This window comes from Lynx rufus, unplaced genomic scaffold (assembly GCF_022079265.1).
Source record: "Lynx rufus isolate CCGP_SWC_20201006 ecotype Redwood Valley unplaced genomic scaffold, mLynRuf1.p SCAF_7, whole genome shotgun sequence".
NCBI classification, from domain to species: domain Eukaryota; kingdom Metazoa; phylum Chordata; class Mammalia; order Carnivora; family Felidae; genus Lynx; species Lynx rufus.
This window is the reverse complement of record NW_025814889.1, coordinates 15,481,227-15,507,373: the sequence shown is the minus strand read 5'-3', so window position 1 is coordinate 15,507,373 and position 26,147 is coordinate 15,481,227. Positions and strand designations below refer to the sequence as shown.

General features: G+C 44.4%; 1 protein-coding gene across 5 annotated transcripts in view; it reads left to right on the top strand.

The window, feature by feature from the left end:
* RSU1 (Ras suppressor protein 1) overlaps nt 1-26,147 on the top strand; it is a 202,719-nt gene that overhangs the window by 24,925 nt on the left and 151,647 nt on the right. For 4 of the 5 annotated variants that reach the window (XM_047066519.1, XM_047066515.1, XM_047066517.1 and 1 more), the window contains exon 3: nt 14,201-14,251. The exons of the other annotated variant lie outside the window; for it this stretch is intronic. In XM_047066519.1, coding sequence (XP_046922475.1) covers nt 14,201-14,251 — 51 coding nt within the window. The remainder of the gene's footprint in view (nt 1-14,200; nt 14,252-26,147) is intronic. 5 annotated transcript variants of the gene reach the window in all.

Here is a 26,147-nt window from a genome sequence, read left to right as displayed (position 1 = left end):
CTGGTTGGTGGGCTTTCATTATCGATAAGGATGGATGGTATTCTACATCTTAATTTCTTTTTTCTCCTACTGACTTCATTGGATTTGCTCTTGGTACTATGATGCTGCTCATTTTTATGAGATGTTTTTGTGATCTTTCAGAGGGAGACATGGTACTGGATAGATTTTCTAACATCCCAGAGCTCTCTCTTTTTTTGCTATCACGTAGTGGGAAAAATATAGTAGCTTGCTTTCGATGACCACCTGGCCCAGTTCCCCTCTGCACTTGTATCTGAACCTCCTCTGTCCTTGGTATTGATTCTCAGTGATGTCAATTTCACTTTGGATCCCCAGCTATGATGGGGCACCAGTTACAATGTGGAGGGACTTTTGCCCACCATTAAGCAATTCTTTCTAGTACCAGTTGGGTCCTGCAATTCAACTCCGTTCTGATGTTATTCACGTGAGATGCTATTAGATCCCATAGGTGAAGGGCTCAGTCCTGTAAGACTGCCTCCTGCCCCTTCCCAGTTCAGATGCCAGTCGCATGTCCAGATTGTCACCAGTGCTAGTGACCAACTGGAGATCAATAAGAGGTTACAGAGAACCCCTCTTTTATTTCACGTAATTTACTAGAGTGGCTCAAAGAACTCAGAGAAAGGTTTTACTTACTAGATCACTGGTTTATTATAAAACGATACCACTCAGGAAGAGCCAGATAGAAGAGATGTATAGGGCAGGTTATGATGAAAGGGGTGCAGAACTTCCATGTTCTCTGTAGGAGCGTCACTCCCCGCAAATACCCACGTGTTCACCCGCTTGGAAGCTCTCTGAACCCCACCTTTGTGGTTTTTGTGGAGGCTTCATGACATAGGCATGATTGATAAAAATCATTGACCATTGGTGATTGATTCAACCTCCAGTTCCCTTCCCGCCCCTGGAGGTCAATGGGGTAAGACTCTAATCACATAGTTGGATCCACTGGCAACCGCACCCAGTCTTAGGTGCTTCCCAAAAGTCACCTCATTAACATAAAAAAAGTCTTTGTAGCTTTTATAGCTTAAGAAATTACTAGGATTTTAACACCTGTTCCATAAAGGGGAGGAAGACCAAATAAGTACTTATTATAAATCATAATATTGCACTGGTTCCCTTTTTCTTCCCTGTCTTGGTTAATTTTGAATATAGGCTTGTCCTGGAAGGTAGTGCTGGGTCATCAGGTCACAGGGGCTGGGCTTGTCCTGTCCAGTCAGGTCTTACAGGCCCTCCTTTGTTGCAGTGGACAGACCCTCCCCAATTTTGGCTGCTTCCCTCAGATTGGTGCACTGCCCTTTCTAGTGAACTTGGTTAGTTCTTTAGGGGTCAGTGTTCCCAGGCTTGTTAGGTTCCCTGTTGCCGGTCTCTGCTTTCATCACAGATGCTGATGTCATGTTGGTCTTGTGGGGTGTTTGTTCTGACCCACTTGTATGTGGGAGTTTTGGGCGTTACTTTATCTTCTAGTTTTGTTGTAAATTATGTCCTTAGATTTTTTTAATGTTTCTTAATTTTTTTTTTTAAAGAGAAAGTGTGCACGTACGCTAATGGGAGAGGGGCAGAGAAAGAGGGAGGGGGAGAATCCCAGTCAGGCTCTGGCTGTCAGCACCCAGCCGGACTCCAGGCTCAATGTCACGAACCACGAGATGGTGACCTTAGCCAAAGTCAAGAGTGGACGCTTAACCAACTGAGCCACCCAGGTGCTCCTGTCCTTGGGTTTTTTATTGCTGTCTGTTCTCTATTCTTATGTGGGGATCAAGATTCCTAAAATGTGCTGCCAGGCTTCTGCCATCTCCCAAGAACGCACACTGTGTTCTTAAATCTGGCAGGCTCCAGGCCTTGATCGCTCGGCTTTCTGTCCTACTGCGGACGGGCACCTACCTGAGTCTTCCAGCCTGCGCTCTGGGAGCCTGAGCTTTGGAGTCTCCCCGCTTGTCCGCCTCCCATGGCTTGTTCTGTAACACAGATGTGGCTGTTGTGCGGGTTTCTGAAGTTTTCACTGTGGGAGGGGAAATGGCGATTATCTGGAGTCAGTGGCTAAGCTGCATGCACAGAAGACCCACCAAAAAGTTGGTGGGTGGCTTAAAGCGCGGAAAAAGTGCGTCCCTTTCACAGCACAGTCCAAGGCGTGCGCTTCTCGGTCAGTGGGCATCTCTCTTCCTTGTGCCATCCAGGGATCTCCGTTCTTTTCCATTCCTTTCTCTGCCACCTGGGGTATCACCCTCATCCGCTTATTCAGAGCTAGGTGGCCAGCACTTGGAGGTCTTAGCTTGGTAGGAGAGCAGAGCCATTGCCCCGAAGCTTAGCTTGGTAGGAGAGCAGACACTCAGGTTCCCTTGGGAAGAGCCCGCACAATTGTACCTGTTCTGAAACTTGTACCTGTTAGATTCCTCAGTAGGGGTCATGAGGATATTAACACCAGAATTCTTACATGTTGCTGATGGGTAAAAGCCTGTGCTGCTTTTGCTTGAAAGTCCATTTTACTAGATAGAAAGACTCACAGTTTCTTTTCCTGGAGTATTGTAAATGTGTTACTGTTTTCTTCTGACAAAAAGCATTGCTTTCCGCAGGTCTGCTGGTAGTCTTATTTTCTACATAAACGCCTAGTCCTTCTTAGGTGCTGAAAAGACTGTTTTCCTTTAAGTTCAGGTGTATTAGTTTCCTGTGGCTGCTGTAATGAATTGTCACAGACTGGATGGTTGAAGACAGCAGGGATTGGTTTTCTTATAATTCTGGAGGCCAGAAGTCCCAAAGTCCGGGTGTTGGCAAAGCCACACTCCCTCCTCGGGGCTCTCGGGGATGATCTGTTCCTTGCCTCGGGAGGGAAGGCTGGACAGTGGCTTCTTAGTCAGGAGCCCAGCATCCTGCTCTAGAGCCGCTACAGCGCAGGTGAGGGAGCACGGGCTTCCGTGGGCAAGGGGACCGTAGAGAGGTCCTCTCACACCTGGCCCTGTCTGCCATCCTTTCTTTTTCACTTAGAGTCTTAGACCTTCTGTGCAAACAGAGATTCGTTGTTGCAGTGCTCTCTCTTTGGGTATATTTCGACACGCTGAGGATTGATCTAAGGAAAGAGTATCATGTCCTGGCTCAGCACGTGGACTTTGGAGGCATGGTCTTGGTTAATTATCCCAGTGTTGCTATTTATTAGTAACGTGTCCTGAGAAAGAGCTCATGGCGTCCCTATGCCTCAGTTTTGTCAGTGGGGAAATGGGAAACCTACCATGCTGTTCCTTGAATGAAAGTCGGCGTCTGTGTAGTGCCCCGTGCAGAGTTGGTGGCCGTTACGGTCAGTAATTAGGAAATCGTGTGTGTGTGTTAAGCTGAGGCTCGGGCATTTGGGAAGATCTCATTGTGTGAGCTCCGGTGGGGCAGGAAGTTTGGGGGTGAAGAGGTGAATGGTCTTGGGGGTGATGGGCGCAGGGGAGGGTGTGGTGGCGTCCCCTGGAACACATCCACTGGCCGGATCCGTGTATGGAGAGGGTGGAGGCAGATGGAAAGGTGCATCGGAGCAGGAGTGTGGGGAGACATGACGAGCCAGGGGGAGGTCTAGCGAGATGCTGTACTGGGTCACAGGAGACAGGCCCAGGTTTGAGTGTGGGTCTGTCCCGGAGGCTGACTGCCAGGACTGGTCCTTACTACACTCGGAGGTCCTTGTCTGACGATGTGGAGAGAGAGGCTGAAAGCCAGGAGTGAAAACAAGATGAACCGGCACGAGACCAAATCGAGTCTTGTGTGTGAGCGAGAGCAGGTGGCACGGGGTCCTCAAGTGTTTGGTGGCCGACAGGACTAGCGCTCCAGCTCGGAGAACCACATGGCTCTTGTGTAGGCTCTTGTGTAGCAGGACTCCAGCTCGTCCTGCTTCTGAAGGGGACTTGCCTTTGCAGGGAGACGTGGGGCTTGGGGAGGGGGGGAGTAAGACGTGTGGACAGAGATTGCAGTGGAAGCCGAGAACCAGAGAAATGAGGAAATAGCAATGTCTGCCGTCGCACCCTGGAAAGGAAAAAAAATACCTGTGCCCTACCTCCCTGTTTATCCGCAGGGACACATGGAAGTTGAGACTGCGCCATGGTGGGGGCTCCTGGGTGGCTCAGTCGGTCGGGTGTCCGACTTTGGCTCAGGTCGTGATCTCATGGTTCGTGGGTTCGAGCCCCGTGTCAGGCTCTGTGCTGACAGCTCGGAGCCCGGAGGCTGCTTCAGATTCTGTGTCTCCCTCTCTGCCCCTCCCCCTCTTGTGCTCTGTCTCTAAATAAACATCAAAAAAAAAAAAAATTAAAAAAGGAAAAAAAAGAATGCACCATGTTGTCTGAAATGGAGAAAGCACACACATTTGATACTGTTGGTGTCTTGGTCTTTTTGAAGTTTTTATTTACATTCCAGTTATTTAACGTACAGTGTTACATTAGCTTCAGGGGTACAAGAGAGCCATTCAGCACTTCGGAACAACATCCAGTGCTCATCACAAGTGCGCTCCTTGATCCCCATCACCTGTTTCACCCATGCCCCCCACCCACCTCCCCTCTGGTCCCCATCAGTGTGTTCTCTAGCGAAGACTGTGTTTCTTGGTTTGCCTCGTTTGTTTTGTTTCTTAACTTTCACATATGAGTGAAACCATATGGTGTTTGTCTTTCTCTGACTTCATTTGCTTGGCATCATGCTCTCCAGCTCCATCATATTACTGTCAATGGCAAGATGTCGTTCTTTCTTACGGCTGAATAATATTCCATTGTACCCGTGTGCCACATCTTCAGCTGTTCATCGGACACTTGGACTGTTTCCGTAACATGGCTCTTAGAGATAATGCTGCTCGAAACATCGAGGTGCATGTATCCCTTTGAATTAGTATTTTTGTTTTCTTTGTGTGAATACTTAGTAGTGCAATTGCTGGACTATGTGGTCGTTCTGTTTCTAACTTTTTGAGGAACCTCCGTACTGTTTTCCAGAGTGGCTGCACCAGTTTGCATTCCCACCAGCAGTGTAAGAGGGTTCCCCTTTCTCCACATCCTCACCAACACCCGTTGTTTCTTGTGGTGTTGATGTTAACCATTCTTGATTTTGGTAAAAAACGAACCTATGAATTAAGCTGCTTTTTTTTTTTTTTTAAATCTTTTGAATGTCTTAAAAATGTCGGACAGTTGGCCTCTTATTGACATTTATTTGCTTTATTTGGCCAATAAACACCAGAGTGAAAATTAATCAGCTTTTAGTTTGGAAACAACTTTTGAAGGGTTGTCTCTGCTGATGAGCTCTGAAACCATGGCAGAGCTATTTAACTGCTCTCTGCCTCATTTTTCTGATCTAAAATTGGGCGGGAGGTGATTAATAACAGTACTAGCATGTAGGGTCGCTGCGAGGCACGGATGAGGTGATACAGTTCCCAGGATGGTACCAGCTACCTCTCAAGCATTTGGCAAACCTGAGCTATTGTGGTCACTCCCTTATTTTGTTTTAACAGTTTTGATGCTATTGAAGTGCCCAGCATAGCACATTGATGTAGTAAGCGTGACATAAATACTAGTTCATTCTTATCTCCACTCTTGCTTCTTTCACAGAGTCCCATAATTTAATTCAGCCTTTCATTTTCAAGATGAGAAATTTGCACCTTAGAAAATTCCAGTGATTTTCTCAGGATCTCATGGCAGTACGATTTGGATGTCACACTGCTTGAATTTGGTTATTCTTTGCTTTGAGTCCCTTCATGTAACTGTCATATTTTATTCAGGATGATAGAACAGAGTTTTCCATTCATGTTTATACTTTTTATTATGGTTTGGAATTTCCACCATCTTGGAAAGAAGCAGCTCAGGGTGGAATCTGAAGACCTCAGTTGTCGTCTTAGTTCCAAGTCCGTTGGTCGGCGGGACCCCAGAAGAACCACTTGGCCGCTGTGGGCCGCAGTTTCGTTTCCTAGAAAATGGGAGGGGCTTCAGCATTTTGATTTCTAGGATGCTGTAACTGACTTCTAAAGCTGCACCTGTTTTTCGTTACACCAATAACGTGGTTTATGCTAGAAAAAGTAGTGTAGATTGTAACAACACGCAGGTAGGTAGGTAGGTGGATGCAGAATAAAATTGAGTCTGGACCGTGAAGATTTTACTAACCCTGAAAAAATTTTCAAGCCTTTCCCTTTTCACGGGACTTTCAAATCAGCTTATCTCCTTTATGGCACTTACATTCCACAATGTGGCCTCGTGTTCTATTGCATCCCCTTACTATTACAGAGTAATCTTGTCGAGGGCAGTCAGTGTGCCCCACTCACGTGCTGTCCCTGTCACACTGCCCAAGTTCGGTCCTGCAAAACAGTTGCAGTTCACTGAGCATGTGTTAATACGGCCCTCCTTACACCTCAGGAGCAATTAATGACTGCACATCCTAGGTGACTTGGCCTATTTTTCTCTTGGATTCTCCCAGCCATCTTCAGAAGTACAGATTTTCTTTGTATTTTTTCCCGAAGGAGAGACTGGGAGGTGGTGCGTTTGAACAGGAATGGTGTGGCCTCCACTTTTTTAATAACGCAGTGACTCGGGACTAGTATCTCTTCACTTAATGTCCCAGTGGGCAGAAAGCCCCCCCATCAGGGACCCGCTCACGGGGGTTCTCAACACCTGTGAATTCTTTGGTCACGTGCATTCATTTGCTTTCCTGTTGAATGAAAGGGCAATTTAATTACAGTTGTTAGACCCGTTATCTGCAAATAGTATAATTTAGTCAAGCAGCTTCAAAACCTTGCTACCGGAGAGTTTTCAACTCACTTTCAATAATTAGTTGTGAAGTAAGGGAAAGCTTTCATATCCTGGTGTTTTTTTTTTTTTTTTTTTAGGTTTTAAGTTATGAGCAATATTCAGAAAAAAATGTTTTTATGATTCTGGGTGTGTTGATGAATATGATATTTGTATTATAGCTTAGTATTGAACATTTTATTTTCTGCCTTCACTCTGATATATTGGCAAAAGCTGCATATTTAAGAAGATCCGATCTGTATCTTACTACCAGGGGTGAAATAATTTCAGCCATGCGACACAGGCAGGCATTTTAATCATGCATCATGGAGACGCAGAACCCAAATTGGTCAGCATTGCTTTCGGATGCTGACATCTGGCTGGCTTCCACATCCCTTTGGAGTCTCCGAATCAGGGTTATTTAGGGCTGTGGCTGTTTCCAGCCTACTGGGGAGCCAAAGTGGAAAAACCATTTGAACCGTCCTATATTTCATGTTCAAATCAATTCTTTTTGGCCTACAACTTTGGGGGGAATTGAATTAATGGAGGGCACTATTTGTGATCTAATCTGTCATTGCACAGAATTTGAATCATGCCCCCAGAGTTGCCAAACAAGGCCGCCCTCTTTGAATATCCAGAAGTATGGTAGTTTTTCAAACATGGCAGTCTTTACCTCCACAAGAACTGTCAGAAAGGGGTAAACCATTTGCCCTCTGGTGATAGCAGTGTCTCTCGGACTTCTTCCCTTTGGGACGCAGTCTCTGAGGTAAACTGGGAATTCCAGTCCAGTTTCTGTCACCAGTTAAGAACCTTTTATTTGAAATCCAGAGGTGGCCAATTCTGACCTATAGCAAGATAGCAGAATCCTTCAGGTCCCATATCATATTGCGTGTTTTCAGGTCTCCTTCCCTGTGGTTCACACTGGCTTTGTTTTTTCCCTCTGGATGGAAATGCCATTCTGTGAAGTTACAACTTTGTCCCTTCTCTGAAGGGCTACCAGAGGAAACATTTGCCTTCTCATTTGCCGAATAGAAAACGTAGAGACAATTTCCAGTGGGCCCATCACTGTGTTATGTTAGGTTATTTTGAAAACAAGGCTGTAATGTCATCTTATGGTGCTGTGGATCTCATCAAGTGGTTTTTTTCTTATGCTGCCTACTTCATGCTGAGAGAAGGAAAAAGCCAAACTGATTTTGTTTTTTCTTATATATTTTTAAATGTTTATTTATTTTTGAGAGAGAGACAGAGTGAGACAGAGCACTAGTGGGGGAGGGGCAGAGAGAGAGGGAGACACAGAATATGAAGCAGGCCCCAGGCTCTGAGCTGTCAGCACAGAGCCCAACGCAGCATTCAAACTCACAAACCGCGAGATTGTGGCCTGAGCCGAAATCGGGTGCTTAACCGACTGAGCCACCCAGGTGCCCCCAAACTGATTATAAATAATAATAATAATAATAATAATAATAATAATAATAATATCTGCTTCCATGTGTTATCTAGAAATTACGATTCTTTTCCTAGGAATATTTAGGTCTTTGAGTTTTCCGGATTGATTCCATTAAAATACTGGCTGCCCCATCCAGTCCTGTACTTTGCCTGTTTTCCATCCGTTTGCTCAGGGAAATCTGGGATGGCATCCATAACCTCCTGTTGCTGGGTCCTGCAGGTATACCCTCTGCCCTAAAGTATTTTTGGATGTGTCACCCCATAATAAGTAACACCTCTTTCTCAACTACCTTTTGTCCTTTTTAATCTGCTACTCTTGTGTCGCTGTTCCTTTCATAGCCTCCATTTTAGCATTTTGGGGCATATTTGGTGTTCCCTGAAGTGAGAAACTATGTAGTTTGCCATCCAAACCGGGACAGTTTCGAGAGGGGCAGTCCGCATGATCCAAGACGTCCCCAGACTCAGCAGGACGCATAGCCGATGGTACTTCGTAGAGAATGTCCAAGGTAGAGCCTGTTAGCATTCTGAGTGTACTGAGTGCCCGAATGAGTCCTTGATTATATTTCTTGTGAAATTATTTAACCGGCCAGTTCCTTTCTGAGCATTTTCCTGCTGATTCCATTCTTGGCTGGAGAGTAAATAGTCATAAATCACGTGTCCAGTGCCAGCAACCTCACCCATCCCTCCTTTCCTCCACTAATACCTCCTTCACAACAATTTTGTTTCCCACTGTTCGTTCTGGCCTGAAGAACATTATTCACCCAAGTGCCATTTCTAAAGGCTAGAGGCAGAATGATGGGCAAGACACCGCAGGCTTTAACTGTGTATGTCAACACACTCTGTAGTCATCTGGTTGATTTTTGAAATATATTCTGCTTTGAAAATGCCTGGGCAAGGCATAGTCTAATACTGCTTGAGGAATTTTAATAACAGTTTGTTCGCCCTGTTCTGGTGCTGCTCGTGCTTGATGGGTTGTGGCTAGCGGGACCGCTAAAGTATGTTATTCACACGGTGAAAGATCTCCTAGAGTGTGATTAAGATCTGCAAGGTAGGTCGGTGGGTACAACCTGCTTCCTTTTTCCCAATGTATTTGACCATGGCGGCTTTTGTGCTTTTAAATAATCTATTCTATTTTGGTAGACCCTTTCTCCCTTCTTTTTTAACAGCACAGTTTCTATACAAGACTCACAATGAGCTCACCATCGCCAAGTGGAGGGGAGTGGCGGACTGTATAAATACGTTTGTCGCAACTCGGTCTTTGCCTGTTCCAGGCTTTGTGATTGATTCTGTGATTCTGATTCTGTCCAACTTAACTGCCCTCCCCGCATACCCGGCCTGGAGTCCTTTGTTGCCCTAAATATTTTCTCAAAGACCTTTTATTAGCTTGCTCTTCACTGCTCTGATTCCCCCCCAAGCCCCCCCCCCCCACCTACTTTACCATGTAGCTCTGTCCCAATAGCATGAGAGAAAAAGTATGTCCTCGCGATGCTATCAGGTGAAGCCACAACTGCACTTCTCTTTATTAAACCAGAAAAAACAGCTTGTAAACTTTGTCACTTTCTTTCCTGCTAAATGCTTGCTGAAGGGACGTGAGGAAATGATTGAAAAGAATCCGCTTTCCCTAACTAAACCTTCCATTGTGAATGGTGGCTGGGAGAAAGAGCCGAAAAAGTTTTTTTCTAATTAGTTGTGATATTTTAGGAAACATTAAGACAGGAAGAGATGGGAGATTGTTCATTTTCTTTTGTAATCAGGATTGATTCCTGTGGCGCTCAAGAGGAGTGGTCTGCTACTATGTGAGGCTGCTCGTTGTCTGCTGGTTTCAGTTTGCCCCACCTTCTGCCCCTGATTTCTAGCTGCCACAAGGTCACCTGGAACATAAGACTACGTTTCTCTGCCTCCCTTGCAGCGAGGCCTCACCGTATTACAAAATTGTGATTAATTGCTTGCAAGTCAAAGTACCATGTGCAGCTTCCTAGAAGTATTCAGAAGGAGGAAGCCTTCTTTTTTCTGTCTTCCTGAGAGGGATGCAGACTGGATGGCTTAGCTCAGGCAGCCATCTTGAACCGTGAGGTGGGAGCCATGTGTTGGGGATGGTTGAGCAAGGTCCCTGATGTTTTCCTGCTCAGCACACACAGGATCGCCTGCGAGTGAGTGAGAGACAAACCCCCGTTGTGTGTACTCTTTGTTATTTGTGGCCTGCTGTCACATGAAGGTGGCCGTAATCTTAACCTGTACATCTATAAATTTTTTTCATCTGGTTTGGTATGAGGGTAGCTGTTTGAGATTCTCCTCCCCACCCCCACCCACCCATATCAGACTGTATACCTCAGATCAAGGAATGCTTCATTGGTGGACAAGGAATCTTGACTTTTAAAATGTGCAAGATGTTTTGCACTGTTTAAAATCTTAAACGTCATGGGAGAAGCCACCACTGTGACTCTTTTGAAAAACTATGAAAATGCTCATCTCCTCCCCCATTGCCTTTCTCTTCCCCCTTCTAAATGTTTCAATCCTAAAACCAGTCAGTGGGACAGAAAAAGAGGTGGTTGGGGTCAGGAGGGCCTGGTGGCCTAGAACGGGGTGTGGGAACCTGTGCGGGGAGAGGTGAGCATCTGTGCAGGTGGGGGAGCCTGGCCCGTGAGGTTCGAGCCCAAGCGGGACAAGGAGCGTGTCGCTGTGCAGGGGCAGGTGAACAGGGGAGTCTGAGCAGAGTGCAAAGCAAAGGTGTCCCAGAAGGAGGGAGGGAGGTAGGAGAGATTGGTTACTTCATTGGTTCTTGAGTTGGATAGTGGAAAGGACACCAATTCCACAGAGGCTCTTCACCTCAGGAGTTAATAAAGGCACAGGATATGGCTTACCAGGTGTGAGAAAGCATTGGTGAACATCTGGGGCCTGAGCAGCTCACTGGGTTTGCTTCCCGGAGTCGTTTCTTAGTTGCTCGGGATGTTGCTCTCCAGGTTTGTGAACCATCAAGACGTGAGTGAGGAATCAGTGTTTGAGGAGAGCCTGGGCAGAAATGTCCAGCAATGTCTCTTATGCCCACCTGGGCACGTACCTCGTAGCCAGGCATAAGCTATCAGCCTCCGTATCCCTAAACAGTGTAAACAAGCTGGCCCTGGGGGGTTTCAAGTTTAAGCTGAACGTTGTACATCTCTAACTAGCCTGTTTGTCCCGATCTTAACCAAGCATCAGAACCAGATTTCCGGGTCCCCCTGCAAATACACATAGAGCCGTCCCCGCCCAGCTGTAACAGAATTCCATTTCATGCAGTTATATATAGGCTTATTGATTACATGGTAAGTAGGTTAGAGATAATGGAAGCCAGGGTGCTCATGTTAGAGAAGGAAATTACAAATAGGGAAAGGGAAAAAGCTAGAATGAACCGAATGATGTTGTATTAGAATTGCATGTATTGTTGTGAACTCAAGGTTTTGAATAGTGAATCGGTATAGATTGTGTGTGTGTGTGTGTGTGTGTGCGCGCGCACGCGCGCGCGTATGTCCATGTGTATGCGTGTGCAAGCTCTGTCCACTGAGAGGAGCTGAGAATACTGAGCCCCAAATAGCAGTGAGCACATCTGGTGTTCAGATTGTGTCTTATAAATACCATTTTCCACAAAAAGGACCCAGAGCTCATTAGAGAAATGGTGATTTCAGGGCTGTGGCAGAAAAGGACAAGATGATCCGGGATATCCTGTGCCAGCAAGCAGGGAGGTGCTCAGGGAGCAATGGAGACCTGTCACAAGGACAGCAGCCAGCTTGGATGGGCTCCCTGTGGCCAAATCAGACAATCTGAACACTGACATGAATAATAACAATAGATAATAATCCATTGACTGCAATAGGAAATCACAAAGCCCTACAAAAATAAAGAAGTACGTTGCAGTGTCTCAACAGCCATACTGTTGGGACTGGATGATCCTGAGTAGTTAAAACCCTGCTCCACCCAACTGTTTTTGCAGGAGCGCCCACACTGTTTTTTAGCTCTGGACGTTCCTGCAAGGCAGTGGGCTGCCTTGTGCCTCGTAGGATGCTTAGAAGCGTCCTGGCGCCTGCCCTCAAGACGCCTCTGCTTTAGACCAGTGCTGTCCTAATACGGATGCAGTGAGAGCCACATGGGAAAGTTTAGGTTCTTAGTGGCCATGGTTGTTAGAATCAGAAATGTTCCAGACATTGCCAGACGTACCATGAGGGTAAGGATTATCCTGGTTGGGGATCATGAAATATGTGGAACAGGAAACGTGAAACACGAAGTACTCTCCCTTCCTCACCCCCCTTCTCCCCTTTATTAATTACAAAGGGGAAAAGAATACATTTTCAGTGGAGAAGCCTGGCAGGCAGAAGTGATCGAGGGAAGATCGTCAGTGACAGGACGGACTGAAATCGTGTGCCACCTGATAGGAAGAAGAGCACAGCATTTCTTCGACGCTCCTGCCAAAGATGCTTAACCTAAATCTAAGAACGGATGACAAACCTGCCCGGAGGACATAGTGTAGAATAACTTGGCCTGCAGCCTTCACAGTTGCCAAGCTCATGAAAGTCCAGGAGAGAGAAATGCAGGCGACAGGTGACCTAAGAGGGCCGGCAGCTGCGTGCAGCGGGATCGTGAACCGGATTGCTTTCTCTAGAACAAATGATTGGGACATTTGGTGGAGACGGGTGAGGGCCAAGGATTAGGCGATTCCGACGGGTGACAGGAAGTCCTCGGCCCGGGTGGCTGTGCTGTGGTTTGCCATAGGATGTCATCGTACGAATACTCCGAGCTTATGCACCATCGGGCCTGTGGCATAATCTCTAATGGTTCAGGGCAGGAAAATAGGTCTCTGTACTGCATTTTGAATTTCCTATAACTTTCTGAGGACTGAAAAAAAATACAAGTTATGGTCAGGAGTGATCTATTCATTTTCTTGCAGGCATGCTAAGACTTTGCTTGAGAAACATTTTTGTCTTCTTCTTAGGGAAGAAATTCTGCATTAATGTAATAATGTTCTTAGAGAAAGAATATTGGAAAGATGCCTGAATCTGTTTGCTTATTACGTATAATGTGTATTTAAAACATATGCTGGTCATCCTGTGGAGCTTTAGAACCCAAAATGGAAGGCAGGTCACTTTTCTTCTTGGCCTTTTTTTTTTTCTCCTGGTGGATCTGTGTGTATTTTCTTTCTTTATGGTTGGAAAACCTTCTTTTAAGCAAGTCTGTTCTTGTTTAGTTTAAAACTTCACAATACTATTTGAAACGGGCGAACAATGTGCAGGGGCGTGGCAACATCAACCAAAATAATTTCGGAGGAATTTTTTTTGATATATTAGTCACTTGATAGCGTGTAGAAGAATTTCTGGGTTGCCAATGGACATAGATGAAGTACTGTGCTACCTGTTTATTGTGACATGATCTTTCTGTCTTCACATGATTTAAAAAAATTTTAAGTTTATTTATCTTGAGAGAGAGAGAGAGAGAGAGAGAGAGAGAACGAACATGAGCAGAGGAGGAGCAGAGAGAGAGAGAGAGAGAGAGAGCATCCCAAGCAGGCTCTGTGCTGATAGCACGGATGCGGGGTTCGAACTCATGAACCGCGAGATCATGCCCTGAGCAGAAATCAAGAGTCGGACACTTAACTGACTGAGCCACCCAGGCGCCCGTGATGTTCGTTTGAGTACAGCTAAGGCATTGTGCCTCTCAGGCTCTGGGGACCCTTCTTCTGACTGGCACACGTTATTGAGATGGATGCCTCAGGCTAGGCCAGCAGAACAGGTCGCCTAGCAAAGCCAGTCGGCCCTCGTAATGTTTGATCCTGTGACATCAATCTCGTTAGCTCTAACTTGCTGTGCTAATTGCCGTGTTAATTGTATAACTTTTCTTAATTTGGCTTAACATTTAACAGTGTTACATGAAGGCTTGCTTCCATTTTTGTGAGTGGTAGCATTTCAACCTGTGAAAATAATTGAACGCTTTACCTTGTAGGAGTGTGGGGATAATTCGTGTACATTTACTGACTGTGATTTTTTGTTTGTTTTTTTTTACAGTCTCCTTATCCCACATCACACAACTGGTCCTCAGCCATAACAAGCTAACAAGTGAGTTAACTTCATCGTTTGTTAGACTGTTTCTGACTTTGAGGTAATATTGTGATACCGTAGATTCTTTTGTTTCCTTTGAAGACACTCATGACAGATGATATTTGGGGAAACCTAAAATCGTTTTTGGTGACACTATGATGCATGAGCATATTGCCCTGTATTTTGTGCTTTTTTGAGAATTCTTGCCTAACGTGTGTAAACGGAAGACAAAATGGCATTGCTTCTCTGGAAATGGTTCCATTCAGGGGTGGTAAGTGCTACAGCGATCTGAACGGCCAGGAGATTCGTTGGTATTTCATGAAAAAAAAGTACTACCAAATAATAATGTAAGAGTTCCTGGCTTTCTCTGTACTTCTCCTGAAAAGGGGAATAATTAACTGTTGTGATACTTTTCTTCTCTGATCAAAGCGGGGGAAACCCACAAAATTGTAGAAGTTCTATCAATCTGCATCTGTATTTTTCACATTTTGAGTCTGGTCCCCAAGAGGAATTCTCTGGGGGTGTGGGTGGTGTCATGGCCTGGTTAACCTAGAGGACATTTGATAGCTATTTTTATGACAATACCTCATGTGAGTGATAATGGGCCATTTTATTCTTAGAGCTGTGCCTTTAAAGATTGTAATGACAGGGACCCACTCTGCTTTCTCATTCCTAATTGACTGTCACTTCCTTGTGCTTGCCTTAGCTCCTGCAGACTTGAATGGTTCTCTAATCATGTGGTGAGAATATGTTAGGGAGCTTTCTGAGTCCCATGAAATTGAGCTGGGTGTCATGTTGAGGGATTTGTGTCGTGAATCTGTGTGTGGGGGGGGTGCATTATATAGTGCTCGAGACATTGTCATTGAGCTGTTGATTATTGAGAATTAAGAAGGCAGTTAAGGCCCCTCGTGTGCAGGAAACAGGCAGATTAGTTCCTTTTCAGCAAAAAGCACATATTTGTAAGGCCAAGGCAGAGTGGCACAATGGTCACGTTTGAGTAATGGTGGTCATAGAAGCTGAAAGTAAGGGCTCCAAGTCTCATGTGACCTTTTTTTTTTTAAAGTTCATTTATTTATTTTTGAGAGAGAGAGAGAGAGAGAGCGAGCATCCCAAGCAGGCTCCACACTGTCAGTGCAGAGCCTGAGATGGGGGCTCAAACCCACAAACCGTGAGATCATGACCTGAGCCGAAATCAAGAGTTGGACGCTTAACCGACTAGCTGATATGCTGCCATTTTCATGGTTTCAAAGCAAACAGCCCAGCTGTCCACTGAGACCATGGTCCTAGTTTAGAGGGTACTGCAGTTTTATCTCGAAGGGTGGACCGTGTAACCCCTGAATTCCCCAAGATTGCGTGAGAAGTTCCTGAAGCTGTTGCACAATTCATAAAAATAGCTAATTGCCAAGGTTCCCGTGGTTAGATTTGCATCATCAGTAGAGCGAAAAGAGTTTACATTTAAATGCTTTTTTGTTCCTATTACATCATTAACTTATCTGTTCTTTAAAAAAGAAAAAGAAAGAGAAAGAAAGAAAGAAAAGAAAGAAAAGAAAGAAAGAAAGAAAGAAAGAAAGAAACCTTTCAGGTGTTTTGAGATTTTTTTTCAGTTGTAGTTCATTTCTTTTTACATGTCCACAAAGACAGAAATTGTAGATGGGTGAATCTGTTTCTTTCTCCAGGCATCTAAGACAAGATGGGTTTAGAGAGGCAAAAACATGGAGTTAAATTGTATCTCTTAAAAACATTGACTGTGAATGGATTCAGACTTCAGATTTCTTCCTTCCCTGCTTTTTGTTTTTTGTTCTTTTTTTTCCCCCCCATGTGAGACACTCTTGACCTAATCCAGTAAACTCTAATTAATCGTCTTGGTAAATTCTGTTTCAAGCCATTGTGTGCAGTGTCAGTGACACTCGATCTGTTCCACTAAGGTCAAATTAGCATCTTTTACTATTTTTCTGGCATTTAAATGAATGACTTCGCCATGGTTTTTCCAGTATTTATAGTAAATATGTCCATTTGATGGAAATATAAATATGCATGAAATCTAAGAGGCTGAGCACACCCTCCTGTCACTTTGTATTGTAATCAGTGTCTTTCACTTTCTGTGGTTTTTAATAGGACCTGGCTGACATTGCTACATTAAAGCCAGTGGGACACGAAAGATAAACCGCTCAGCCCCGCTCTTATCTTGCAAAAGTAGTTGTGTTTTTCTCTGAGTCTGCCAGTTATGCTGTTGTTTGACATTTCCACCTGTGTACTTAGCGATTGAGTGACGGGCTTGCACAGACCGGGACCTCGATTTGGGGACACCGTGTGATGCTGGAGTCAATGTCTGCAGAGCCATCAGGGACCGTATGGCATCAGACGGACTTCCTTTCCCTGTTGGTGGTTTTGACATCGACGGGTCCTATCCACGTGGTCCAAGTGAGGCCACGGGAAGCTGGGCGTGGTCAGTCACATGATCCTTTTGTTTGCCCGAGATTCTGTAGTTTTCCCTGAGTTCACAAAAAATACAAATTGTCAAGCCAGTCGCTATGAGAGGTTCATCATGATTACAGCAACACTATTTAAATTTGAGCCGGGAGAATTGGGGCAGTGTGGACGGGTTTTGGTAGAGTCCGGGGGGCTCACCCTGCCTGAAACAACTCTCCTAGATGCAAGCATCTCCCTGATGCGTTCAGAGGAAAGGCAGAGCCATGAGTGAGTCTTTTCCCTTCTTTCCTTCTGCTCTGATCGGGCAGGTGCTAGCTGGGAGCCCAGCACAGGTTCTTTGTGGCCCAGGGAGACTGGTTTCAGAGCGAAGATGAGGTTATGGCGCCAGGCTGCCCCTTCTGAAACCGCATTCGTGCTGTGATAGCAAGCACCCCTGGGGGAAGGTGCAGTTCGCCTGATTTTCAGAACCCGCCCTCATCTGGCCCGTCCTCCTCCAGCCAGTGTGTCCTCCGCCAGTGTATCAGACGGATGGGGGGTCGGTCTCTCCCCTGGCCGGCCCTACCTCTGCACCTGTGCCACCTTGCCTCTTCTCTTCCACTCTGTGCGGACTTGCCTCCTCATCCTCTGCCCGAGGCTCCCCTGACTGCCCTGGGCAGTGGGAAATCTCTCTTCCCCAGACTCCTGTTGTTCACAGACCCTTACACCAGTGTGGCCCCGCTTGTCCTTCTCTGCTTGATATTTATTCCCTCTCTCCAGACAGATCAGAAGTTTTCTCCAAAGTGGGGACCGTTCGTTTCTTACTTTGACACCTGTCGCCCAGCACGTGGTGGCTTGCCAGCAGTTGCCTGTGTCAAGCAGTAATGATTGATAGCGGGGAACAGTAGGTGACAGGGAGGTCCTGACAGGAGACAGCTGGCCTGAGGTCAAGCAGTCTGTGTCCAAACTGCACGGTGTCAGGACTAAGTGGGATGGGGACTTGAGTCGATGTGGCCCCCACACACTGTTTCTTACTCGTGGGTTCGTGCAACACCTACTGGACTACGAGTGCCCTAGAGGAGCATTATCTGGGACACCTGGGTGTCCATGCTCTTGATTTCAGCTCAGGTCGTGATCTCACGTTTCGTGAAATTTGGCCCCGCATCAGGCCCTGCGCCGGCAGTGTGGAAGCCTGCTTAGGACTCTGTCTCCCCCTCTGCTCCTCCCCTGCTCATTCTTGCTCTCTGTCAAAATAAATAAACTTATTTAAAAAAAAAAAAAAAAGCATTACCTTGTGTCCTGGAAATTGATGTCCTTATCGTGTTCCTAGTCATAGGGACCCTTCTTGGTTGAGGAATGAGGTGCTGGGAGGGCGCCCCTCAGGTGCATCTAAGAATCCACAGGTGGGAACACTGGCGCTGATGTCAGGAGGAAGCAAGGGCACACCTTCCCCCAGAGGCCCCCCCTGGACTTGGCTGTCACTTCTCCGGAGGGCGTCCTTTTGCTCTTACGGATGTGACAGCTTCTGGGCCTCTTCCTCTAACACGTAAAGGTGGTTTTCTATGTTTAAGGGCCTAGGTTACTTACTGATTCCTTCATTGAGGTAATTGCATTATCATTTCCTTGAGCTGAGGAGCCCTATCGGGTGCTGTTTTGTATCTACCCTCAGAAAAGTACCAAAAGCATGGTGAACATCAGATGCTGGGCCCTCAGTTAATGCTGGTTGATTAATGGATTGGCAGGTGATGAGTTGTGCTTTGTGCTAAGTCAGAGCAGACAGATGACATACCCAAGGGCTTGCCAGCTCTCCGTGTTTTGGAAGAAGGGAACGTAGCGGTGATTTCAAAGGCTGTTTCCTGTGCGTCTGTCCCTCTGTTCCAGTCCTTGTCTTTGTCATTACTCTGCTTTTTAAGTCAGTGTAAGCTGAGTCTTTTTATTTGGCTCCATAATCTCATACCTGGTTTTTATGGTGGTTTGGAAGCATTAGCTTTGTAAGTGCTTTTTGTTTTCAGTCTTAGAATTTCATTTTGAGGCTGTCATTTTAGGACTTGTCCACCAGAGGTCACTGTTGAGATATGTATTTTTTCCCCCCCAGGTCTTTTGCCCAAAGATTAAAAACCAAATTTGTGCTGTCAGATTCAATTTTTTGCAGGCTGTTCTGCTGTGTCCAGTAGGGTATGTTGCTGTTGCCATTTACGTGGTGCAGCTTGTGCCATAATTGAGGTAGATCCCTCTAAGGATATATGTTATTTTTTTGTTTTGCTCCTATAATTATCATTCAGTCTCAACATACTATTTTTTAGTGTTTATTATGGCTTCTTTCTCAAGCTACAAAGTTTTCTTCTTTACATCGGAAGAATTTTATCGCCTTCTGTAGTATTTTGTATTTGGCACATGTGAGATTTTATTCCTGGGGAAGAAAGTTTAAAATATGTATATGTGTAACCAGATTTTAATAACCATGTATTTTTTCAAATGTAAAGCTACAGAATAAATTCTTAATCTTGATAATCTCCAAACATTTGAACAGATGACTATAGGCATGTATTATTTTTCTCGAATCTGCCAAATCTGAGACATTAAAAGAGATCACAGTTCTTTAAATATTTTCTTCCCTAATAGAAGTTTTAATTAAAATGACTTTGTTTGATCTGAATCAAAAAGAGAAAAACAACCATGTAAAACTCAAGGAAATGTGCATTTTGTGTGTACTTTAACAGATTCTTCTACTAAACACCACTGTGTCGGGAAGGATACTATGCTTTATGAAATGAATTACACTCTGAGTCAGTGATAAAACAATTTCTGGGCATAATTTTTTAACATGAAGCTTTTCTTAATTTTACAAACAATTTTATTTTTATAGCAAAACCCACATACAGATATTGCTAGCACCTTGAATATGACAATAGTGTTTTATATTTTATGACTCATGCATTTTGAGGCTTAAGTACTCATCATTTTGTGTAAGAAATGCAGAGGATATCATTTTGCTGTGTGTAAACGTTGAATAGCCAGCTCTGTGTAAACCTTTCATAAGTGCAGATCTCTGGATGTAACTGTTCACTTTTATACTTTGAACTCTGAACTGTCCTATAAAACCTTTCCTTGAGCTTTTAGGAGTTTTGCCTGCAGTATGAGGCCTTAATGTGACCGTATCTTGTCATTTAATGTATCGGAAATGGCTAGTCAGGCAGTAAACCTAAGTTTTATGGCGAAACATGTTTTATTTTTTTAACAGACTGTTTCCTATTAGTTATAGCTTATGTATGAATTCGAAATTATAATGAATAAGAAGTGCTAGGGTTTTTTTTTTTTTAGCTATTTCAATAATTTATAGAAGATAAGGTTTTAAATACGTAGAGGTTAATACAATGTTTTAAAATTTTATGTAGATATGTGTATTGATAGGATAGCTAAAGGTAAATGTTGTTATACATGAATTAAGTGGCATTTTCCACATGAAAATAATGGCGTAATTCTCAGAATATGCAGATCCAATTATATTGAAGAAAACGAAGCAGTTTTTTTAAAGCCTGATAAATTAAACCCTTTTCTACAGAGCTCATAGATTGTTGAGATGAATGAGAAAAATTAACTGTCCCAACTCATAAGAATGACCTTCACCAGTGTGCAGCACCTTTCTGTTCTGAAGTCTCTAGTCAGTTCTTCTTCCATAGATTATTTGTCATGCCTTATGCAAAAGTTCTTGTGCATGGCTTGTATGAAATTAAATCGAGGGGGAATATGCAAAATAAATCGTCTGTGTGTCATGAATTTATCTTGTGACAATGTCAAAACAGCTTGCTGTTTGCATTTTAAGAGAGTATAAATGTATTTATAATACAGAGGCTTTGATCAATAGCTTATTTTTTTTAATTAGTGCACATTTATCAGTTTGTTACTATGCCATCATTTGAAAGATTGGATTTGGAGAACTACATACATAGTATCTTGGGGTCTAGCAGCTATTAATTAGACAGTATCTATCCGATGATACCGGTGGTTAGTTTACTATAAAAAAATTGACGTGCACTTGGGAGTTTGTCGTTCCTTTTGGTTCTAGTTAGTAAATGAGCCTGCAGGGTCATCATGCGGAAGAATCTGTTGCCCCTGTAGTCCGGGACCAGCCAACTCTGAGGCCACTGGGTGAAGTTGGAGAAGCTGACTCTCAACGTGTCCTTAGTTCAGAGACGGTGACCCACTGATCCCGCACTACAAACTGATACGTTCCTATTCTAGGATCTCTTCTCTTGGGGTCCTACTCAGTGCTACAAGGAAGCCAGCTGAAGTGTAGTGTGTTAATTCTTCCACAGTCTATTTTTAAATGGAATGACTTCAGTTATGAGAATTTCAGAACGGTGGCAGGCTGTGGAGAAAATAAATGCGGGGGCAGTTTGGATCTGTCCTTTTGCAGATCATAACTGGCCTCTCTGGGGAAGCTGATCTTGAAAAGCGTTTCGTTTTACTTTTTATAGTAAGACTCTCAAACACGATTGATTGAATAGCAAAAATTTATATCTAAATTATCTGTTGACTATTTCTCCTAAATAATTGTGTGTGTGTGTGTATGCACGCGCGCGCGTGTGTGCGCGCGCACACACACGTTCATGTGTGTACTATGGAGAAGGGTGGGAGAAGATACTCTAGGAGGTACATTTCATTGGTGTATATATTCTTTACAGACGTTCTTAATATTTCATAACTCACCAGCCTTTTTTAATAGGGTGAAACTGTGTCAATGGCCCCTAGAAAAATGCACATAGGTTTTGTGGATCCTATAAAAACCATCCATAAATTCTTTAGGGGTGCATGTAACTCAGATTTAGAAACCCTAGAGTAGGGGAAATATAACAGTATATTTGCACTGTAGATATACTGGTGCTGTTTCTTAGAGATATTTGCTGGAAAATTGTACAAAACTTTAAAAAGATGACTTTTTTTAAATAATTTTTTTTTAAACTTTTATTCATTTTTGATAGGGAGAGACAGAGTGACAGCAGGGGAGGGTCAGAGAGAGAGGTAGACACTGAATCCGAAGCAGGCTCCAGGCTCAGAGCTGTCAGCACAGAGCCCGACATGGGGCTCGAACCCACAGAACCATGAGATCATGACCTGAGCCGAAGTCAGATGCTGAACTGACTGAGCCACCCAGGCGCCCCTAAAAAGATGATTTTCAGTACAATGTGAAATTCACTTTTGATAACTTGTAAAAAATGTTCAAAAGCTCCACCTACTTTAGCTACTGAAATTTACATTTTGTCAAATAAGAATTTGTAATCTTGAGTGGAATGCATATATATTGTTAACCTTAAATATAAAACTACCCATTGTTTTACCAGCAAAAATGGGCTTATTCGGGAATAGCAGAGAATTGCAATTTGCTGTGGCAAAACCATAGACAAGTTGGGAGAACAAAGGAGAGGGGCACCTCCTCTGTGGAGGAGAGGGAGAAGTTGGGGATGCTGTTATAAACAAAAAGCCCGTTGGCGTAAACTGGTTGCTGGAAGTATAGTGGTTTTTCATTGGCTGAGTTGTGACTGTCTCTCATTGGCTGGCCTGTTGCCAGGGGGAGGAGGTAAGCCTTTCTTCCTCAGGCAGAGATGGTCAAGTGGTATCTGTGTGCAAGGTCCAGCTCTTCCTCTTGGGGCTACAGTTGGCAAGCGGTAGGACGTGTGTGCTTCCCCTGCTGGCCTCCCAAGTCCATTTTAGTGAGATTTCCCTTTGGTAATTTTCACAGTATATACATATTTCAGTTCCCTTAAAACCTTGAGAATGAATGCCTTTCCCATTTCAATTTTTCTTTCTCTTTGCCAGTCAGCCTACTAGGACAGAACGCCACTCTGATGTGATTGGCCACCAGTTAGCAAACTCATCCACATCCTTTTCAGATATTTTTAGTGTGAACCCTCTTGTCTAATTTTTGACTCTTCCTGTAGCCTTTTCCTCCTGCCTGAATATATGCTTTTCTGATCACCTGCTTCGTATCTGCAGGACCTGCCCCTCTTCAAATCTTACTCATCCTTCAGAAAGTTGAGATGAATTCTCTTCTTGCCCCACAAAGTCCGCCTGTCCCACCACGTGCACTGTGTGGCAAATGACATGTAAGGCCCTCCCAAGTTTCTTAGACTCTGAAGGGCCGACCTTACATACATCATGACTAGAGCGTGGAAAGAAGGGAGGCAAAGAACTAGCATGTATTGACGTCCTACTCCCTGTCTGATAGAAGCCACAGGCCTGGAGCCATCAAGTAGCTGGAGCTGGAAGGTGGAGGGCTTTTCATGGCCTCCAAGCTTCTGTGCTCACCACTGCCCTGCTGCCCCTCCCAATGATGTAGGTGTGCAATTTAAATATCCCACCCCTGTCCATCTAGGAGGAAGCTTGGCCCTGGATCTTAACATATTCAGATGGAAAAGTAGGGAGAAGTCCAGAAGTTAAAGGCAAAGGTGTTATTCTTAGAGGGGGCCTTCCCAAAGCTACTGGTGCAGGTTGTGTGGATTTTTCTAGCCATGGGCATTTATCCCCCACTCTCTTTCTTCCTCATGTAATTACTCTCTTCCTCGGCATTGAAATGTAAGATGGGGAAAGAAGAGAAGCAGCCCTGCGTGCTCTCTTGCTGAAGTCATTCTTAACTGTAAAAGAAGACACAAACTGTTGGCGTGTTGTGTTTGTGTATGAATTTGATGTCTCCCTCTTCATGTTAATATTCGAGGATTGAGGGGCATCTGCCTGGGTGGCTCAGTCGGTTAAGCGTCCGACTGCGGCTCAGGTCATGGTCTCACGGTCCGTGAGTTCGAGCCCCGCATCGGGCTCTGTGCTGACAGCTCAGAGCCTGGAGCCTGCTTTGGATTCTGTGTCTCCCTCTCTCTCCGCCCCTCCCCCTACTCGTGCTCTGTGTCTTTCTCTCTCTCTCAAAGTTAAATAAACATTTTAAAAAAATATTCGAGGATTGAGTGTGTATCATATAATGATATTTAAGGGCCTGGAATAGCTCTTTTTATGACACTGAGCTTGCTTTCTGCATTGATTGAACTTTGGTTTTGTTTTCACATTCTCTTCCTTCTCACCATGTCTCAGAACTTCTTAGGCATCTTTTTCTAGAGAAATCTCTGTCCTTTGTCCTTCACTACATGTCACTCCCTTCCAGACCATCGAATGCCACTGCCTTTCCTCCCAGTGCTGCTTCTCTCACCCAGCTCCCTGCTTAAAGCTGTTCACTGACATCCTGTCCTGCTGGCAGTGAAGTCTCAGCCCTGGACTGTAATTCCCCAGGTATGTTCCTAAAAGAATTCCGGCTTTGGAAGTCCTCCTCAAGATTGTGTAGACCATTGCTTGGTTCTCTCTGGGCAGTTAATAAAAGATTCAGAAATCAAGTAAATTTTGCATCCTCAGAGGAGCAGAAATCCGTGCTTGTCAGCTTTTTAGGAGATTTGTTTGGCCTCGCGTACACATTTTTTATAGCCCAGGGACATATATTTTTGCATGTTTGACTTTATACTGTAAAATCTGCCGTAACGCTTGCTTGTAACTTTTCTTCCCAGATTTTTGTGGAATTGATTATTCTCAATGTTGCTGAAAGAGGAGGGTTTTGTTTTGGGTTTTTTTGTTTTGCTTTGTTTTGTTTTGGTTTGGTTTTTTTTTTTTTTTTTTTTTTTGTTGTTGTTGTTTTTGCAGTGAATTAAGTCAGGATATTTTTGGTTAGTAAAATTACTTAAGCTGCAGAACCTTAAGGAGGCCCGTGATAGGATACAATAAATGTGTACCTCTAGGTGTGGTGCTTAGTAAATACTGTTGATTAGCTATAAGTAGCATTGCTGCTGTCGTTTGTAAAGCTAATAATGGTTTGGGGGATGTTGGCCTTTATTGGGTGGACATTTAGATATTTTGGTATTTTACTTTTACCTTGAGGAACATGTAGATCCTTTTAAATGAGAACCTGTTTTACTGTTTCATAAACTTTATGTTTTTAAATAACCCATAACTACTGTAATTCACTGTTTTAATAGCTGCTTTGGGGAAAATCCCATGAAATCTGTAAAGCTGGTTAGCATTAGTATACTTTTGACCTAAACGTTCTTGGGCTAAGATATAATTAGTTCGTTACCCACCTTGTGTTTTTGGCCAGAAAACAAAAGTCATTAATCACTATAAATACAAATGACCTTTTTCGCATATAAAATTCTGAAGAGCGTAATTGTATGCGAGACTAAAGAGATTCTTCTTTACAGGTAATCATTAAAATGGCATTCAAGACTGTGATTCCTAATTTGCTGGAAGAATTGGCATCTATATAATGAGTCTAGACGTCCTGTCTGTGGTAGGAATAGACGAATGTCCCTGTTACTGAGGATTAAAGGGGCTGTCCTTTTACTCTGGCCAGGAACGCCCCAAGTTCATATTCTTGTGGTTTCTGTTCTTTTGGTTTCTTCCCACCTTACCTCATTCAGAGTACAGGGGGATGGATGGTGGTTGACCAGGACTGAATTCATTCAATACCGGGGCAAGGAAACGTTTGCTTTCGCCACTTATGTGATCTTTCTTCCCTCACTGTACGGAGAATGAATAATCTCACTCCTTTGGATGTATTCGCATAGTTTTCGTAATTTTTCTAATAACTTTCTTGTAGCACTTTATCTTAGGGATCTAATAACTGGCCTCATTTAACTACCTGCCACCTTCCCTTATCCTTCTCTGTTAAAGAAATCTTACAAAGCAGCAGAAGCATGTCAAAGTCTAACCGAACATGTTCATTTGTTATAGCAATCAAGTCTCTTTTTAATATAAATATAGGGTTTGGGGAAAGGTTTGGGGAAGGAGTGCTGTCTGATTTATTTTGCTCTGCCTTGTCCCATATGGTGGTGTCTTTGGGCTTTGTGTGGCCTGTGGGTCAGTGGCACTCCGGAGATCGGCGCGAGTTGGTAGCATTTCACCCATTGCAGGGCCAGGAGCACACCCACCACTGGGCCATGTGCTGGTCTTAGCCCTGGCTGTGGGCAGTGGTTCCTATTAAGAACCCTCTCTGAGTCTCCCTCTTTGGACCCTTGGGGCGGGTGGCAGTCCCTCCCTGGTTTCCCATGTGGAGGCAATGGCTGAGCCCTGAATTCAGTTTTACAAAGAGGCATGCAGGCCGAATCCTCTTGGCCTTCATGCTATAGCCTAGTGCCTTTCCTTTGTAGGAATCTCCAGATTAAATAAAACCCCCCAAAACAAAAAGCCTGGTGTTTCTGCAAAAATAGTTAGGCACAGCGTAGTTCTAAGTACTCAGAAGTTCGGTGGAAGGTGGCGGGTAGGGTTCACAACTCCGGATTTCATACCCGTGCTTATGATGAAAACCTACATGTGTTCTGAGCGGCTTCCGGCTTCCCAGCAGCCGTGGGTGGTAACGTGGTGCATGGTCTATTGCTGCCCTTTTGTAGCTGAAGAGGACCCGGCTGTCGGTGCCAACCATATGGCTCTAAAGACCACTGCCTGACCCGCTGGCCCTTCCGTGGGCTGCACACAGGCGAGC